Source organism: Panthera pardus, unplaced genomic scaffold (genome assembly GCF_024362965.1).
Source record: "Panthera pardus isolate Hobbes unplaced genomic scaffold, ASM2436296v1 HiC_scaffold_11, whole genome shotgun sequence".
Taxonomy (NCBI): Eukaryota; Metazoa; Chordata; class Mammalia; order Carnivora; family Felidae; genus Panthera; species Panthera pardus.
Genome location: NW_026526666.1, coordinates 92,684,134 through 92,700,193, shown reverse-complemented (window position 1 = coordinate 92,700,193; position 16,060 = coordinate 92,684,134). Strand labels below are relative to the sequence as shown.

Here is a 16,060-nt window from a genome sequence, read left to right as displayed (position 1 = left end):
TCCGTGGACCATAGAGTTGGCGGCGCACGCGCAGCCCTCGCTGGGGCCCTCGGGATTTGGAGGCCTCCGGGTGCGCTTAAAGTCGCCCTAGAGAAGTCTGGGTGGAAAAAGGCGGGCTGTGGGGCAGATTGGGTCAGGCACGCGCGAGGGCAGCCCCGGAGGGCCGTCCCAGAGGCCCCCGCGCCACCCGGGTCCTAACAGGCAGCACCGCCTTCCGACACATGTGCGTGCAGCGCGATGCCCAAATCCAAGCGCGACAAGAAAGGTGAGTGAGGGGTCCTGGGATCCGGGGGAGCATCGCCGGCTGGCTGCCAGCTGCGGTGGGGACGTGAGTGGGACGCCAGGGCCTCCGCGAGGAGCTCCGAGTGGGACGCCCAGGCCTCCATGAGGAGCTCTGCGGACTAGCTGGGAGCTGCGAGAGGGCTTCGTGACTGGGGTCCGGAGTCTGCTCGGGTCAGGGGAACGGAGACTGTCTTGCCGGGCCTTGAGTGCCTTTCCAAGGCTTATTGGGCCGGAAAACAGCTTCTGAGCACCCGAGCACCCGATCTCGCCTTCGCCCACCTTTTCCACCCTAGCCCATCTTCCTTAGCTCTTCGCGCGCCTGCCACCCTGGCCGGTTTTCCTTTAAGACGGGTTTAATCCCAAATCTGGCCTTTTCACTTGCCGTTGCCTCTGTCTGGCATGCTTATGTTTCGGTCTTCATGTGCCTGGGTCTGTCTCAGCTGACAGTTCATAAGGCACGTCTTAAAAGGCCACTTCTGACTCTTTTATTGTGGTAGTGTCTCTCCCATACAGACTCTCTAGCACAGCCACTGAACAAATATACTTGGGAGCCTAGTACTATTGCATCCACACGACTCCTGAAACAGAATGCTACGGGCACCAGTGACAGTCACAACAAAGTTTATTGCAATGAGAGGCAAGGCCGATCGATGGGGACCAACACTCTTGATCAGAGTGCAGCCTCGAACAGCCAGGGTACGGAGTTTTTATGGCCGATCACATCGTTTTAGCATCACCTGGGAACTGAACAGCAAAACAGTTCCCAGACTAGTTAGAAACAGTTCCCAGATGAGTTAGAAACAGTTGCAGGATGAGGTGATTATTTTAGACTTTCTGCCGCTAAGTTGCAACCAGTGGATCTCCTTGACCTTGCCTCTGATGCTCTTTTCTTTGAACTTTTGTTTCCTTAGTTGGTGAAGCCTGATTTACAAGAGTAGGAAGCGTAATTTACAAGACTAAAGCAAGGCTGTTATCTCTTGACCTTCAGTGTCAGAACAGAGCTGTCATTTTTCAAGCTACAGTGTCAACACAAAGCCGTTATCTCTCAAGCTACAGTTAGCCCTACACTACAATTTAACCCTTACAGTACTCTAGGCATTGGAGGATACAGCAGTTACAACAAGAAGAGCTAGAGTCCTCAATGAGTTTAACATGTAGTCACTGGAAATGTTATCCGCCAAAACACCGAAAATCCTATACGGTCAGATTCTAATGAGTCTTATGGACTAAAGATAAAGAAGTGATATTTCATATAATGCAGCCAGAGAGAGGTCTCTGATGAGCTGACAAGTGAGCAGAAACCTAAAGAAGGGAAGTGAGCAATCCACGGAGTCACCCGGGAGAATGGTATTCCAAGGAGAGGGAAGATAAAGTGCAGAGGGGCTGTGTGGCTGGAGCAGAGTAAGCAAAGAAGGGGAGGGAGGTGGGCAAAGAAGACAGGGCTTTACAAGCCTTTGCAAGGAATTGGCTTTCACACCCAGGTGAAATGGGTAGCCACCTGGGAGCTTGAGCAGAGGGATGACAGGGCTTAACTTTTAAAAGATCACCCTAATTTCCTTGTTGAGAACAGACTGGGGAAAGTGAAGCTGGAGGGCAAGGCTGGAAGGAATGACACCAGCAGCAATCCAAGAGAGGGTCACACTGGCTTGGTCCACTATTGTAGCAGTGAACCTGGTGGGAAATGGACAGTGGCGTTCTGTTTGCCCTCCTGTGCTGCCCTTACCCTGACTGGCATGATTGATTACCTTTCCAGGTATACGCCTTGTGAGTGCCAGGCAGACTGAATAAGAAATAGCCCCTTACTGGGGACACTCATGGCCTTGCATTTGATGCTTTGTTAAGTGTTTGTGGAATGACTGGGTTCGGTAGAGGGAACCCTGGTGAGATGGCAAATGCCAAACCCTTCTGGATATGAGGAAATTGGGCCCCAGCTCTTGGTAGAGGTGCTTGCCCTCCCCAAAGAGACATTGCCGCATCCAAACTGCAGAACAGGTTGTAGCAGAGAAGATACAGTCCCCAGATTCATCATTCCACAACTTAAGCCACCAAGATTTTCTCTACGCACCATGGGGAGTGGAGGGAGGGGATCAGGAAGGGCTCTGGCAAGCTAGGTCTCCCTCTGAAAGCTGTCCAAGAACAGGAACAAGCCCTGCCCTCACACCTCAGTACAGCTTTTTAGGTTAGCCTAATAGGAGCGAGGGAACACCTGGTTTGTCTAAGTAACAGGAAGTATGTCAAGGGATCTCCAGGCTCAGGAACACTAGAGAGTTGGCGTTCTGGGGACCCTGGGAATACAAAGCCCTGGTGCCTTTCCTCAGGCTGGCTTGGTCCAGCTGAGCTACCAAAGGGGAGAAGGAAGTGAGCCTGCAAGGCTTCTGGATATGTGTCTCATCATCTATCTTTTTCTTCTTTGTATTAGTTTCCTTAACCAAAACTGCCAAGAAAGGCTTAGAACTGAAACAGAACCTGATAGAAGAGGTAAGAGCTCATTCTTTTTATCGGTTCAGATTTTGGTTTATGAAGGTGGCTATAGGGTTGTCAGGGAAATACTGTTTTTTAAAACACACACACACACACACACACACACACACACACACATCACAACCACCACAAGGTGCTGGTTCAGCCCTTTTTCCTCCAGCAACAGCACCCAATAAAAACCCCCGTAGTAATGATTTCTGGTTTTCACAGAGCTCTTACTCTGTGCATGGCACCCCACTAAGTACTCGACGTGTGTTCCACTTCATTCATACGTGTCTATGAATAATGATCACTGTTATGCATCTAGGTAACAGAAACTTAAATTTGGTAGCCTGCCCAGTGTCAAAAAGCTGTACAGTCACAGGGCACCTGGCTGGCTCAGTCTGTAGAATATATGACTCTTGATCTCAGGGTCATGAGTTCAGGTCTCATGACGGGCATAGAACTTACTTTTGAAAGTTGGGGGTGCACCTGGGTGGCTCAGTCATTAAGCATCTGACTTTGGCTCAGCTCATGATCACAGTTTGTGAGTTTGAGTCCCACATCAGGTCAGGTGAGCTCAAGGCTTTGGGTGAGCCCTGCCTGCCTCTCTCTCTCTCTCTCTCTCTCTCTCTCTCTCTCTCTCAAAAAAAAAAAAAAAAAAAGCTCTGGGGTTACTAGATGTAAGTGTACCAGCCAGCCCTCTGTCTACATTGCTCCAAGGCTGCAAGCTGGGTGACAGTAGATTGTCCTCCAGCACAGTGATTCCTTTTCCGTGAGACCTTGTCATGGCTGCAGCCAGCACTGTGGGCAGAGCGGGGCCAATGAGCCGCTTCTTCTTAGTAAATAATAAGGTGTTACAGATTTCCATTTCACAGAAGCCTTCCAAGTGTGGCCGAGCGTTTCTGGGTTGTCAGTTAACGGGCAAAGCAAAGCGATCCATTCCACTCATGGCCACAGATAACCTGGGAAGACCATGGGATGTTGACCCATGGCCCAGCTTCCCCTGCGCTTTGAGATCATGCCTGCTTTGCCTCAGGGGAGCCCCTGTAGTCCGTGATCATGACTTCAGTAATGGAAGTAAGGAGGAAATGATGAGATTAGAGCCTCCAGCTCTAAACTTCCACGGTTGTTAGGGACCTAGAGCAGATTTTTTCCCATCTGAGGCCCAACCCGTGCTGGGCCTTGAACTCCAGAACCCCATGAATTGTCCCGCAGCTTCGGAAATGTGTGGACACATACAAGTACCTTTTCATCTTCTCCGTGGCCAACATGAGGAACAGCAAGCTGAAGGACATCCGGAACGCCTGGAAGCACAGCCGGTGAGCAGGTGGCGGGAAGAGGGCCTTTCTGGGTAGAGAAGCGGCCAGGGTGCTCTCAGAGCAAGGGGCAGTTATTGACCCTACAGATACCACCTTATTAAGGATAAAGTGCCACACCCCCCAGAGGCACTTTTTAGCTGTTAAAACTGGCCTTGTGTTGAGCTTCTCAGGGGCAGGATTTGGTAGTTGCTCAGGGAATGCCTGAGTAATGATCCCTCAGGAGAAGGGGCATCCTTATCCCTGGAGGCTGGTCCTTTTAGGAACATCCCATCAGTTGTAAAATGTTGATGTGTCCTCTGAAATGACACAGTGACTTGAGAGCCATGTGGCGGGTACCTGCCCTTGGGGTGAGTCTCTGATGGTACGAGTGAGTCCTGGTGTGGCTCAGACCAGTGACTGTGCCTCTTCCACGTTTCCAGATTGGGGCGCTTAGTGGGTCACGTAACACCCACGGGCTGGTAGTCAGAATATTGTGAACGTTGAGGTCTTCAGGCAGGAAAATCACGAGAGGGATCCTTGGCTGTGGACAGAGCAGGCAGGGCTGTGTGGAAGAAGTAGGAGCCTCTGGCCACACCTCCTACTGCGGAACAGTCTGGGCCTGCGCTCGGGCTCCCCGGAACTAGAGCTGGTTTGCACCTAACGGGGGGGGGGGGGGGCGGAGGATGGGCAGGGTGCTTCCTTCACACACCTCTCTTTTTCTGTGTAGGATGTTCTTTGGCAAAAACAAAGTGATGATGGTGGCTTTGGGTCGGAGCCCAGCTGACGAGTACAAGGACAACCTGCATCAGGTGAATTTCTGGCCAGTGGCGGGATCAGTGAGAGCAAGGCCTGGCTTACAGCTCAGTTCTCCTTTAAACCCCAGACTCAGAATAGCACCCCCGCCCTACCAGCTCCTGACAACCAAAAACATCTCCAGATTTGGCCAGATGTCTAACGAGACTGGGCCGACCCTCTTTTGTTCTGTAGGTCAGCAAGAAGTTGAGGGGTGAGGTCGGTCTCCTTTTCACCAACCGCACCAAGGAGGAAGTGAATGAGTAAGTGTTACTGAGGAGCAGCAGGGAAGGAATAATCTGGGTACTTTATACAGTATGGAGGCGTTGAGTCAAAACTGGTTCCTGGAACACTGCTCCTGGGTCTTCCTTCTCTGCAGCACCGTGCTCCGAGCTGACTGCTGGTCAGCAGCAGAGATGGACAGGGAGGTGGGGGTGGGGGGAGAAGAGGCCAGGGGGCCTGACTTCATGTGGGGCTGGGGGGCCAGTCAGGAGCCTCCCCTCCTACCACTGATCTTTTCCCAAAGGTGGTTCACGAAATACACAGAAATGGACTTCGCTCGAGCTGGAAACAAAGCAACTTTCACCGTGACCCTGGACCCGGGACCCCTGGAGCAGTTCCCCCACTCCATGGAGCCACAGCTGAGGCAGCTGGGCCTGCCCACTGCCCTCAAGAGAGGTACGGGTTAGTCCCTGTAGCGGAAAGGTCACAACTTAGCTGCCGGGAATGCAAGCTTGTGAGCTCAACAGACCCCCTCTGGCTTTGTGGCTGAGCAGGTTATTTCTGCCGGCCTCCGTTTTCTCCTGTGAAAGTGGGACTGAGTGACCACCTCTTGCTCGGGACGAGAGTGGCAGTAACTTGCAGCCAGAATTCAGCTAAAGGACACAAGGGAGGCTTCATCCCCCCGCAGACCCTCCTGAACGCTTGCTGGCTTAGCACGAGTGTGCTGGGGTTGGGCAAGGTGGAGTGGGGTCGGGGGTGCCAGCCAGCCCCCTCCCGGCTCTGGGCAGCGGGCAGAGAGCTGTGCACAGGCCTCTGTGCAGAAGTCACTGTGTGGGGTCCCCTTCTCTGTAGGTGTGGTGACCCTGCTGTCTGACTACGAGGTGTGCAAGGAGGGCGACGTGCTGACCCCAGAGCAGGCCCGCGTGCTGGTGAGTCTGACCCCTTCTGCATCCTGTGGCCTGTAGCACAAGGGACCACGGCCACTTCGTGCCACACATGCTCCTCCTGACCATTGGTTCCCTTTACACATCTCTTGCAGAAGCTTTTTGGATATGAGATGGCTGAATTCAAGGTCACCATCAAATACATGTGGGACGCACAGTCTGGAAGGTTTCAGCCGATGGGAGAGGACTTGCCTGAGAGTGCGCCCGAGTCAGCAGAAGAATCAGAGGGTGAAGACGACTGACAGGCGCTTGGGGCCAGGACACGTGGGACTGCCGCCCTGCTGGGGGAGCATCAGGGAGCGCAAGACGGATGGACTGCTTTTCTATAAGGTGTAAAACTATCTGCAGGATGGCTCCCTGTGGACAACAAAGAGGAATTTTCCTAGAAAAAAGACCTTGGCTTGGGCTTTGGTTTGGATTCCCAGGATGCCTTTCCTTTTCCGCGAGCCAGCTTCCCACGCTGGCTCCTGCGTGACGGCTGGGGTGGGAGAGCCGCCACCTGCACTGGCAGTTCGCTCCTCTGGCCTCTGTGTCCCCCTACTGGACACGGGGTTTGCCAAGGAATACGGGAGCCCTGGCCGCCCTTCCTTCCGCTTTCTTCCCCTCCTCCCAAACCAGGGCCGGGAGTCTTATAGAGAAGGAGGGACACTTTCACTAAGACCAGAGTAAAGCCACTGCTGAAACCCAGAGCAGATATTAAAACTGCTCAACAGCACACCGGGACCTCTTATTCTTGGTAAGTGACTCCAGCGGTAGGTTTTTACCTAAATTGTTCTTGGTGGCGAGTATCCCGTGAAGGATCTCTGAGTGACAGGAAATCTTCGGGATGTGTGGCCCTCTTTCTCTTTTGTGTGTAGCAGCATGCGTGCCATCTCCAGCCACAGTGTCGAGAGATCAGGCTGGATTCGGGACAGGAGGCTGGGAAGCCTAATCCGTGCTCCTGCCCTCTCCCCCCCAAGCCCTCGGGAAGGACAGGAACCAGGCTGCAGGCAGCAGAGGAAACAGATTCACCAGGTTCGCTCCCGGGCTGGGCAGCCAGGTCTAGCACCCGCTTTGTCCAAGCAGGAAGTGGCCGAGTGGACCACAGCCCCAGCCCTTTCACGTGAAGGCAGCTGGGGAATAGAGGAAATAAACAGCTTGTGAACTGGGACTGGGGAGAGAAAACAGGCTCACTAAAGCCGTTTAAGGCCCAGGGTGAAAGTGAAAGACGAGGCCCTCTGCCACCTCAAGCCAGCACTGGCCCTAGCAGAAGTCATCGGGACGTTGGTGGCAGCCAGGTGCCAGGCTGCATGACAGGGGGCTACAGGGGCCCTTCCTCAGTCGCCAGGTTCTGTGCCAGCTGCTCCAGGCTGGACATGCCCAGGATGACTGCACCCCCCGTGAGCACCTTGCAAGGGGAGACAGCCACATGGGAACCGTTAATGCACCATAGCAACCAGCCCTGCCCCGCCCCTGCTGAGACCTGGCGTCAGATTCTGCCTACATCCTATTTTATTCCAGAAACAATTTATGTCTTGAAAGCCTTGCCTCTGCAGGCAGACGTGAGTTCAGAGGCGCTCCCCTGTGCTGCTCGGCAGCTGGGTAAACCTGGGTTAGTTACTTGACCTCCCCGAGCTTCAGACTTCCTTTACTATGCAGGGTGGCTGTGGGAATTAAAATTTTGTGAAGGATTTACTTCAGGCCTGGCACTTACCCGCTCAAGAAAGGGCAGCCCTCAGTAGGCCATGGCTCGAGCCAGAGGAAGGTGTTAGGGACACACGGGACAGCAGAGAGGGGAACCCTGCCAGGCACAAAGTCAGACTCTGTGGAGTGTGCCCCCTGGGACAGAACAGACGCTAATGGCTAAAAAGTGTCCGTTTCAGAGTCCAATCTGTGCTCATGTAGCTGCGGGACCTTAACGGCCTCTGAAATGTTTCCCCACACGTAAAATTGGGATAATCACGCTTCTAGGGCCAGTAGAGCGCGTAATGTGGCATTGAGGAAACCGGATTAGCATGAAGAAATACCGGAAGAAAAGGAATAATCTCGGAAACCATCAAATAATTGTGTAGCCTTCTCCCTTCCGTTGTCCCCCTCAGCCCACCAAACAAAAAAGGGGAAAACCCGTCCAGGACAGCGGGTTACCCGGAGCTGGGGGCGCTGCCGCAGTGTGCACGGCCTTCTCCATCAGGGCAATGGTCTTGAAGTGGTGTTCCTTCCAGAAGCTGGGCAGGTGGGGAGGGTGGCACAGCGGTCAGTGCCAGGAGGTTACTCCAGGGCAGGTATCCACACGCCGGTCCCTGAGGCGCCAAGAAGCCAACCTCTTAGCATGCATGTGGCCTTCCGGTCCCCCAGCGGGGCATCTTGTAGTCTGGTGGTGGGGGTAGAGAGCACACAGTGGGCAAGAGGAAGAATGCTTGCATTTAACATGCTCACTTCGCTAGGTGTGAACAACACAACCCCCCAAATCGGGACCCAGGTCACCAGGGTGCCGCCTGCCACCGGCCCCACGAGTCCCATCTCTGAGCTTGGCTGAAGCCACCTGCCTCCACTTTTCCCTGCTCAGTGAGGAGAGGGGACGCTCCGTGCCAGCCCCTTGCAGCAAATGCAGAATGTAAAGGAGATAATGGACCCCATCATGCTTTGTAAACTAAAGAGCAGACAGCGTCAAAACTATCAGGCCTTGATTCCCCAGGGTGAAGCCCAGGCCCTGGCTGCTTCACTGCGTGGGGCAATGGCTCCTAAAGTGACAACCTGGCCTGAAAGGTCAGAAAATGCAGTGAGGAGAGGGGGATGCTGGATGAGGATTGACATCACAGCAGTGCACACAGAGTGATCTCACGTATCAGACACTTTAAAAGTCCTTGGCCCGGGGTGCCTTGGTGGCTCAGTCGGTTGAGCATCCAGCTTCGGCTCATGTCATGATCTCACAGTTTGTGGGTTTGAGCCCCACATCAGGCTCTGTGCTGACCGCTTGCTCGGAGCCTGGAGCCTGCTTTGGATTCTGTGTCTCCTCTCTCTGCCCCTCCCCCGCTCACGCTTTGTCTCATTCTGTTTCTCAAAAATAAAAATGTAAAAAAAAAAAATGAAAAGAAAAAAAAAGTCCTTGGCCCTTTGAACAATACTAACATTGGAGCCTCCTGCACAAAATTCAGCTTCTTGTTCTGGTCCCAGCGACGTTGGGGTGGGGAAGGCAAGTAAACTACACACAGAAATTAACCTTGGAGGCTCATCTTCATTAATGTAGAAAGATTCAGTAGGAGCTTTCCAGCAATCCATGGATGGTGTCTAGATCTGGTAAATGGAGAAACAGCGATAAGGTGTGCATTTCGGGGCTCTTGCAGTAAAGAGCTGTTTAAATCCTCACGACTGATGAGTGCAATTTGGAAATGGGTTGCTTTGAGCCATGGGTACATATTGATGGCTTTTTCAAATTTTAGAAAGTGGGAACGGAAGGGAAGAAGGCTGATCCCAACATTTGTTCAACTGTAACTATCGACTGGTAATGATTTCATGGCCAAGAGATTACAAAACTCAGATTCCTTTGCCCGAGGTGAAGGGCCCACTAGCAGTGGGGCAGGAGTGCCAGGTTTCCCAAGTCCTCATCCAAGGGCCCCCCTCCCGCTGTGCGCAGCGGGTGAGCCCTTCCAGGGAGAGTCTTGGGGACCTGCCAGAAGGCCCAGGGATCACATTCCCAGTCCAGGCCCTAATCCCTCCCAGGAGACACGATATAGTGGCAGCAGGGATCGGGGAAGAGTCAGGAATGCAGGGGCCTCGGTCTGAGCACCAGGAGGAGGTGCCGGTCCACAGGAAATCAGCCCCAGAGACCCCCTATTTCAGACTAGGGGGACCCAGGCCAACTCTTGTGGGACACGGCCCACCTCCAGCTCACCTTTTCTTGTACGTCTCAGCCCAGTTATCCCCAAAGAAGCAGTCCACAGGTGGCTCCCCACCATCGTCCTCCTTGTACTTGCCGGTCAGCGGGAAGACTGCCATCAGATCCACTGGCCCTCACCACTGCCACAAGCTGTTCCAGACTGGCGGGGGGATGGCAGGGAACCCAGGAGAGCCGGAGGACCCAGCCCAGCCTCCCAGGTCCTGGGCCGGGCATCTACTATGTCAGGAATAGGCAGACACAGGGGCCGGGAATGCCCTCCCGCCCACGGGGAGCCTGTCCACACGGCAGCCCATACCAGCCAGAGGGTTGTAGGCATAGAACCTCAATAAAAAGTGCCTGAGGCAGGGGAGGAGCTCCGTCTCCACCTGCTGGGCGGTAGCCTTGTACATGCCCTGCAGATAGAAGAGCCAGATGGAGAGGGTACACATGTCAAAGGAAGAGACCTCAAATCTTCCCTTGCAGAACCCCCAGTTTGCACCCTATCAATCCTAGGGCCTTAACACTCAGGGCGTATGCTTAGTGGAAGGAAAATTCATTTATTCAGCCAACATTTCTGAGCACCAACTATGGGCTGGACATTGAATTTCCATCCACACACCCAAAGGACAAGGCCTCAGCCCTGAGAGATTTAATAGCAAGGTAGAGCGTAAACGGGTATAATCGAGACAAGCCTCAAGTACACTAGTAAGTTCTGTGAGCAGTGCCTGGCACCAAGTAGGGGTTCAAACATTTGCTGGATGAATGAGAAGGAGATACGTAGAGTCTGAGATCTCAGGTTCCTCTGGGGCATCGAGACGGGCCATCTAAGCGGGATCTGAGCACTTACTTCTACCAGGGAGAAGGGGAGGAATGGTCCAGGCTGACGCACAGAGACAGGGAAGGAAGGAAGGGCCCGAGGAGCACATGCGGGCCATGAGGGGAGCCAGGGCCAGAGCCCACAGGTGCCCGTGGGTCAAGCTGAGGAGCCTGCACCTCATCCCCATGGCACCCGGCAGCCCTCTACACACTGTCGGCAGGGGAGTGACTGCTAGGGAGAGGGCACAGGAGGCAGTCGGAGGGGCCAGGGGAACCCGGGATCAGCAGTAGCCCCGCGGACGGGCCCTGCAGCCCTGGCCCTCACCTGGTACACCGTGGGCAGGATCCAGCCGCTGCTCTTGCAGAGGGTACAGATCTCGGCCACCTCCCAGGCAGCATAGTTGGAGAGGCCAAGCTCCACAAACTTGCCCTGCAGAGGAGAGGCCTCAGTCAGAAGCCGCCACGGCCCAGGACTCTAGAAAGGGGAGACAGGGGTGGGGACCCTGGGAGTGGGGTCTGCCCCCAGCTCTGCTCTGGGACTCCCCTGGTGCCTCCACTCTCCTGGGCAACGGCAGGCCAAGGAGAGGACCGGCAGACCACTTCCTGGAGCTCGGAGGCTGGCCTCACCTCCTGGTGCAGCTGGTGGCAGGCACGCAGCGTCTCTTCCACGGGGGTGTCGTGGTCAGGGGCATGCAGGCAGAAGAGGTCCACCCTGGAGCACTGCAGCCGCTTCAGTGATGTCTCCAGCTGGGTCCGGAGACTGTCAGGCTTCAGCGACAGTCTCCCAGGGATTGGCCTTGGTGGCGACTTTTGCTTTGGGGGGAGTAAAATTAGAGTTCAAACCAGTCTGCTGAACACTGGAGAGAGTCTAGCGTAATGGCTAAGACACATCTGGGTTTGTATCCCAACTCTGCCATTACTAGCTCTGTGACCTTGGCCAAGTCACTTAACCTCTCTGAGCCTCAATATTCTCAACTGTCAAGTGGTAGTGACCATGGTACTATCTTGCATGGTGGTCCCAAGGATTGATCAGAACTTGAATGGACGTGCTCATTGTCATCACTATGATGGATTATTTACCAGGCACTAAGGGCTGGTAGAGCCAACAGTTGGTCCCTGCCCTCAAGGACTCACTGTCTAAGGGGCTACTATACAGTAAGTGAGGCAATGATATGTACAAGGTGCTAGGGGAGCCCAGAGCATAGAGGCATGAGGCCCCCTGGGAGTTCAGGGAATGCTTCCTTTAGAATCTGAATCTTGGTCTCCAAGGAGAAGTCAGCAGCTGCCAGTTGAGGAAGGGCAGGAAGTTCATTCCAGAGGGTGAGGACAAGGGCAAAAACCCAGAGGAAAAGAACAGAGGAGCCATGCCTGCAATCCCAGGGATCTGCAGCACTGGGTTCAGGCGGGTGCACGAGGCAAGAGAAGGCCCGCAGACCGGATGCAAAGGGACTTGAGAGCACCCTGTGGAATCTGGACTTTACAGGGCCACGAGGAGCCTCTGAACACCTTCCAGCTGGGAAGCTAAGTGGACGGTCTTGCAGTTTTGAAAGATGAATCTGAACAAAGCATGGATAAAGAGCCTCGGGCAGGTCCAGAACCAGGGAGACCAGCAAGGGGACCATGGCAGGAAATCAGGAAAGAGGGGCAAGAGGCTGGAGCATGGGCCCCGGGGAAGGAAACGCAGGAACCCATCAGAGAAACAGCCCAGTGCCATTGCGTTGAGTCAGGTTCATTACATACTTTTCTCTCGAGCCCCCATTAAGAATCCAGGGTGGCCGGACTGATGGGTGGGAGGAGGGCCCTCTCTGCACATTTGGGGCTTGGCCAGTCAGCTCAGCCGACCGGAGGGCAGTCAGAGGGATAGAGGATGGCCCACTTGGAAAAGTTTCATTCCCTCACCTCCTCACCCTCTGCCCCTCCCTGTTCTTCAAGTGAATTAAACTTCGGATCTGAGGTTTGAGGACTTTGGCCCAGCCAGCTCCGACGGGAAAGAAGGAAGAGAAGAGGGCTTGGAGAAGAAAACACCTTCAGGAATATTACCAGAGCGGTCAGAGAGGCAACCAGGTGATCTGGAAAGCGTGAGCACCGAGACGCAGGCATGTTCTCTTGTTCCAGATCCAGCATGCTGTGAATCACGGGAGAAACCAGGCAAGACTCTACGAGAGGGGAGAAGAGCTTGAGTGACACAGCGCGTGTCCTAATAACACTACAGATAGTAACAGCCAGTATCGCTGAGCCCTCCCTGTACCCGCCCAGCACTGCCCGAAGCTTTTCACATGGCATCAAACCGAGAATGGACGTTCCCCTGCCCACACACAAACCCTCCACTTAGCTACATCTGCCTGCTCCAACACCCTTGGCTTTGCCAAATCGCATTCCCTTGGCACCCCTGCTGCCCACCGTGTGGACGCCTTTTCTCTTCTTACTCTTTGGCGGACTCTATCAGTTCTTCAGTGTCTAATGTTCCCTCTTCTGAGCTTTCTTCAACGGCCCCTGGGGAAATGCTCCCTCTTGTGGACTTCCCCCAGCCTTCTCTGGAATCCCAGCTCCCTGGATTGGGTTAGTGCCAATTTCCCTTCTATGACCTCAGAGGCTAGCACGGAGGGCAGTTAGAAACGCTACCACCTCCCCTCTCCCATCCTGCCTGCTCTGCCCACTGAGTAACCGCAGCTGCCAGGCACTGCCAGGCACTGCCAGTCTCGTGAAGTGGGAGGCACTGCCGACTGAACGTGGCACCCCGAGCTCCACAGAGCAAAGTCTAGGGCCCAGAGCAAGGAGGATGCAGATCTCCCACCCGTCCCAAAGTCTGATCCGGGGCTGTGCCAGGGAATGCCAGAACAGTAGGGGCAGGGTTCTGGCAGATGGGGCCCGCACAGGGCACCCGCGGGGGGACGGGAAAGGGGGCAGGCACTGCACAGCACCAGATTCCAACCCTTTCAGTGCCCCCTAGAAGAGCTAACCAAGGCGTCCCAGACTGGACCTGTGTGGGACATTGCTGTAGGGAGGGTCCTGGACGATCTTCTCGGAAGGGAAAAGAGGAAAGGCAGGAGGTCAGGACAAAGGATGTCTGGCTGTCTGGAGCTAGACGTTCACGGAGTTGCCGGGAGGTCGGCGCCCGGGAGGGGCGCGCGGCTGGGACACGGCTGGGGCCGGCTGGGCGCCGCAAAGTGCACGGGAGGGACAAGTTACCTCTGCAGTCGCCGCCGCCCAGCCCGAGGCCCAGGCCGCCCAGGATGCTCTCGGACTGGCCGTCGTTGTACATGAAGGCCGTGTCCAGCTCCGTGTGGCCGCGCTCCAGGAAGGCGCGCACGGCCGCGGCGCTGGCTGGGGCGTCCATGCGGCGCCCCATTTCCAAGGTGCCCAGCACTGTGGCGGGTCAGGCCGGGGCCCCCGAAGCGGCCCGCGCGGCGACAGGGGCCGGGACTTGGCAGCGGCGGCGGTGGCGGGCCACTCTGGCGCCCCGGGGCGTGGAGCGCTGCCGTCGGGAGGCGGCGGGAGTCAGCGCCAGCAGAAATCCGCTCTGAGGTGTCTCGGGCCACGCCCACCGGCGTTGGGGGCGGAGTTCGGAGGCGGAAGGGGGCAGGGCTTTGGGGACCGCGTGCGCTTGGTTGGCAAGGAGGGTTGAGCTAGTTCGGAGGGTTTCCAGCGAACCCGAAGGCCAACGGCTGGCCCTCCTGGGGCCTCGCTGCCACGTCTCCCCACCTCCCTCGGCCTCCCCTCGCCCTGAACTGTTCCGGGGGCCCGGCGTCGTTCCGGAGGGGGTTTTCCTACGCGCTAAAGTGTCTTGATGTGAGAGGCCTTGGCTGGGGGAATGAGGCTCTCGGGGCTGTCCCGCCGCCATGCGGTCCCAGAAGTGGGTGTGTGATCCCTCCAGTTACGACTTGCCAAAGGCTTTTGCCCGAGGCCCTGTGGAGTGACAAGCAGAGACAGTCAGGCTCGGATTAATCTATCCCAGCGAAAATACCTTTCCAACATGAAGGCAAAATAAAGGCTCTGTTCAGACAAGCAGAGGGACAGAGCATTCACAGCAAACTTCCACTGTTATAAGTATTTGTAGACCGAAGGAATTCGATTTTCGAATTTACCCACACAAAACATGAGGGGTGCTGGAGATGGTCAACGTGGGTGAATACAAAACACATTTGTTTAACCTTTAAAAAAGATCATTGTGTTTTTATAAAATTAAACATAAGTTTACCATATGACTCCCCGAAAGCCTATGTTCACACAAAAGTCTACACACCTGTGTTTTAAATTTTTTTTTAATGTTTATTTAGTTTTGAGAGACAGAGTGTGAGTGGGGGAGGGGCAGAGAGAGGGAGACACAGAATCGGAAGCAGGCTCCAGGCTCTGAGCTGTCTGCACAGAGCCCGACGCCGGGCTGGAATTCACAGACGGCGAGATCATGACCTGAGCTAAAGTTGGATGCTTAACCGACTGAGCCACCAAGGTGCCCCTAAATTTTTTTTTTTTAATGTTTATTTACTTTTGAGAGACAGAGAGACTGTGAATGGGGGAAGAGGAGAAAGAGAGGGAGACAAGGATCAGAAGCAGGCTCTGTGCTGACAGCAGTGAGCCTGATGAGGGGCTCCAACTCACAAACTGTAAGAATATTACCTGAGCTGAAGTTGGAGGCTTAACCTACTGAGCCACCCAGGTGCCTGGGAACCATCCATTTTATTGTGGGTGAAGACAAAGAAGGGTGACTGCTTTTGTAGAGAATGACATTTTGTCTGTAAGGTGTCTCCCTCTAGCTGACAAATGGGACATTTCTTAGAACAAAGAGCCTGATGGGTGGTTTGGTCTAGAATTTCCAAGTTAAGCCCCTTTCCTTACTTCACGTTTAGCAAGCTCAGAGTGTTGACTTCTGCTGCTTGCCTCCCTTGCCCAGAGCTAAACCGGTATTTCCGCACTGGGAATGCTCAAATCCCAGCCATCAGACCTGGGATTTTCTTTTCCAGCCTTGGGTGCCTCCTGCTTGGAGGAGGGAAACGGGGCCCCTGGCTGCCCATGCCACACTTCCAGCAGCACGAGACCCAGGGCTAAGGCTGAGTGTCTTACAGATGACAAGGAGACAGGAGGCTTTCACTAAGAGTAAAGCCATTCCTGAAATTGAGTTTGCGAAAAATGTTCCGCAGCATCTTAGGAGGTGCCTGGGAGCGTCTTTATTCTTCTTGACGGAGACTCTAATGGAAGGTTTTGGCCTTGATGATTCTAAGTACCTCCATTTCATGAGAAGATTCTGAATAAGAGAAAATGCCCTTCAGGGTGTATGGCCTACTTTTCTTCCTTTGTGTACAGCAGAGTGAGGGCCAGCTCAAACCTGCTGTTGAGAGTTCAGGCTGGATTTGGGACAGAAGGCAGGGGAGACCCTCGAGAGGGCAGCC

General features: G+C 54.6%; 2 protein-coding genes across 2 annotated transcripts; one reads left to right on the top strand and one right to left on the bottom strand.

The window, feature by feature from the left end:
• Positions 1-69: 69 nt before the first annotated feature.
• Positions 70-6,716, top strand: MRTO4 (MRT4 homolog, ribosome maturation factor). The gene is made up of 8 exons (XM_053898900.1): positions 70-265; positions 2,702-2,760; positions 3,961-4,064; positions 4,771-4,852; positions 5,031-5,098; positions 5,362-5,513; positions 5,910-5,986; positions 6,097-6,716. Exons 1-8 carry the CDS (start codon positions 238-240, stop codon positions 6,241-6,243), a joined length of 717 nt encoding a protein of 238 aa, XP_053754875.1. The 5' UTR covers positions 70-237; the 3' UTR covers positions 6,244-6,716.
• A 130-nt stretch (positions 6,717-6,846) lies between these two features.
• Positions 6,847-13,856, bottom strand: LOC109273886 (uncharacterized). The gene is made up of 6 exons (XM_053898899.1): positions 12,573-13,856; positions 11,301-11,486; positions 10,999-11,103; positions 9,201-10,270; positions 8,126-8,351; positions 6,847-6,984 (listed from the first exon to the last, which is right to left on the bottom strand). The coding sequence occupies exons 1-4, from the start codon at positions 12,954-12,956 to the stop codon at positions 10,100-10,102; spliced, it is 846 nt and encodes a 281-aa protein (XP_053754874.1). The 5' UTR covers positions 12,957-13,856; the 3' UTR covers positions 6,847-6,984; positions 8,126-8,351; positions 9,201-10,099.
• Positions 13,857-16,060: the final 2,204 nt, after the last annotated feature.

Excerpts from the sequence above, each read along its gene's own strand:
- MRTO4 (XM_053898900.1), top strand. The coding sequence starts at position 238 with ATGCCCAAATCCAAGCGCGACAAGAAAG. Across the intron at positions 4,065-4,770 it reads AACGCCTGGAAGCACAGCCG|GATGTTCTTTGGCAAAAACA; the intron begins GTGAGCAGGTGG and ends TTTTCTGTGTAG. Across the intron at positions 4,853-5,030 it reads ACAAGGACAACCTGCATCAG|GTCAGCAAGAAGTTGAGGGG; the intron begins GTGAATTTCTGG and ends TTTGTTCTGTAG.
- LOC109273886 (XM_053898899.1), bottom strand. The coding sequence starts at position 12,956 with ATGCCATGTGAAAAGCTTCGGGCAGTGCTGGGCGGGTACAGGGAGGGC. Across the intron at positions 11,487-12,572 it reads GAGGGGCAGAGGGTGAGGAG|CAAAAGTCGCCACCAAGGCC; the intron begins GTGAGGGAATGA and ends CTCCCCCCAAAG. Across the intron at positions 11,104-11,300 it reads GCCACCAGCTGCACCAGGAG|GGCAAGTTTGTGGAGCTTGG; the intron begins GTGAGGCCAGCC and ends TCTCCTCTGCAG.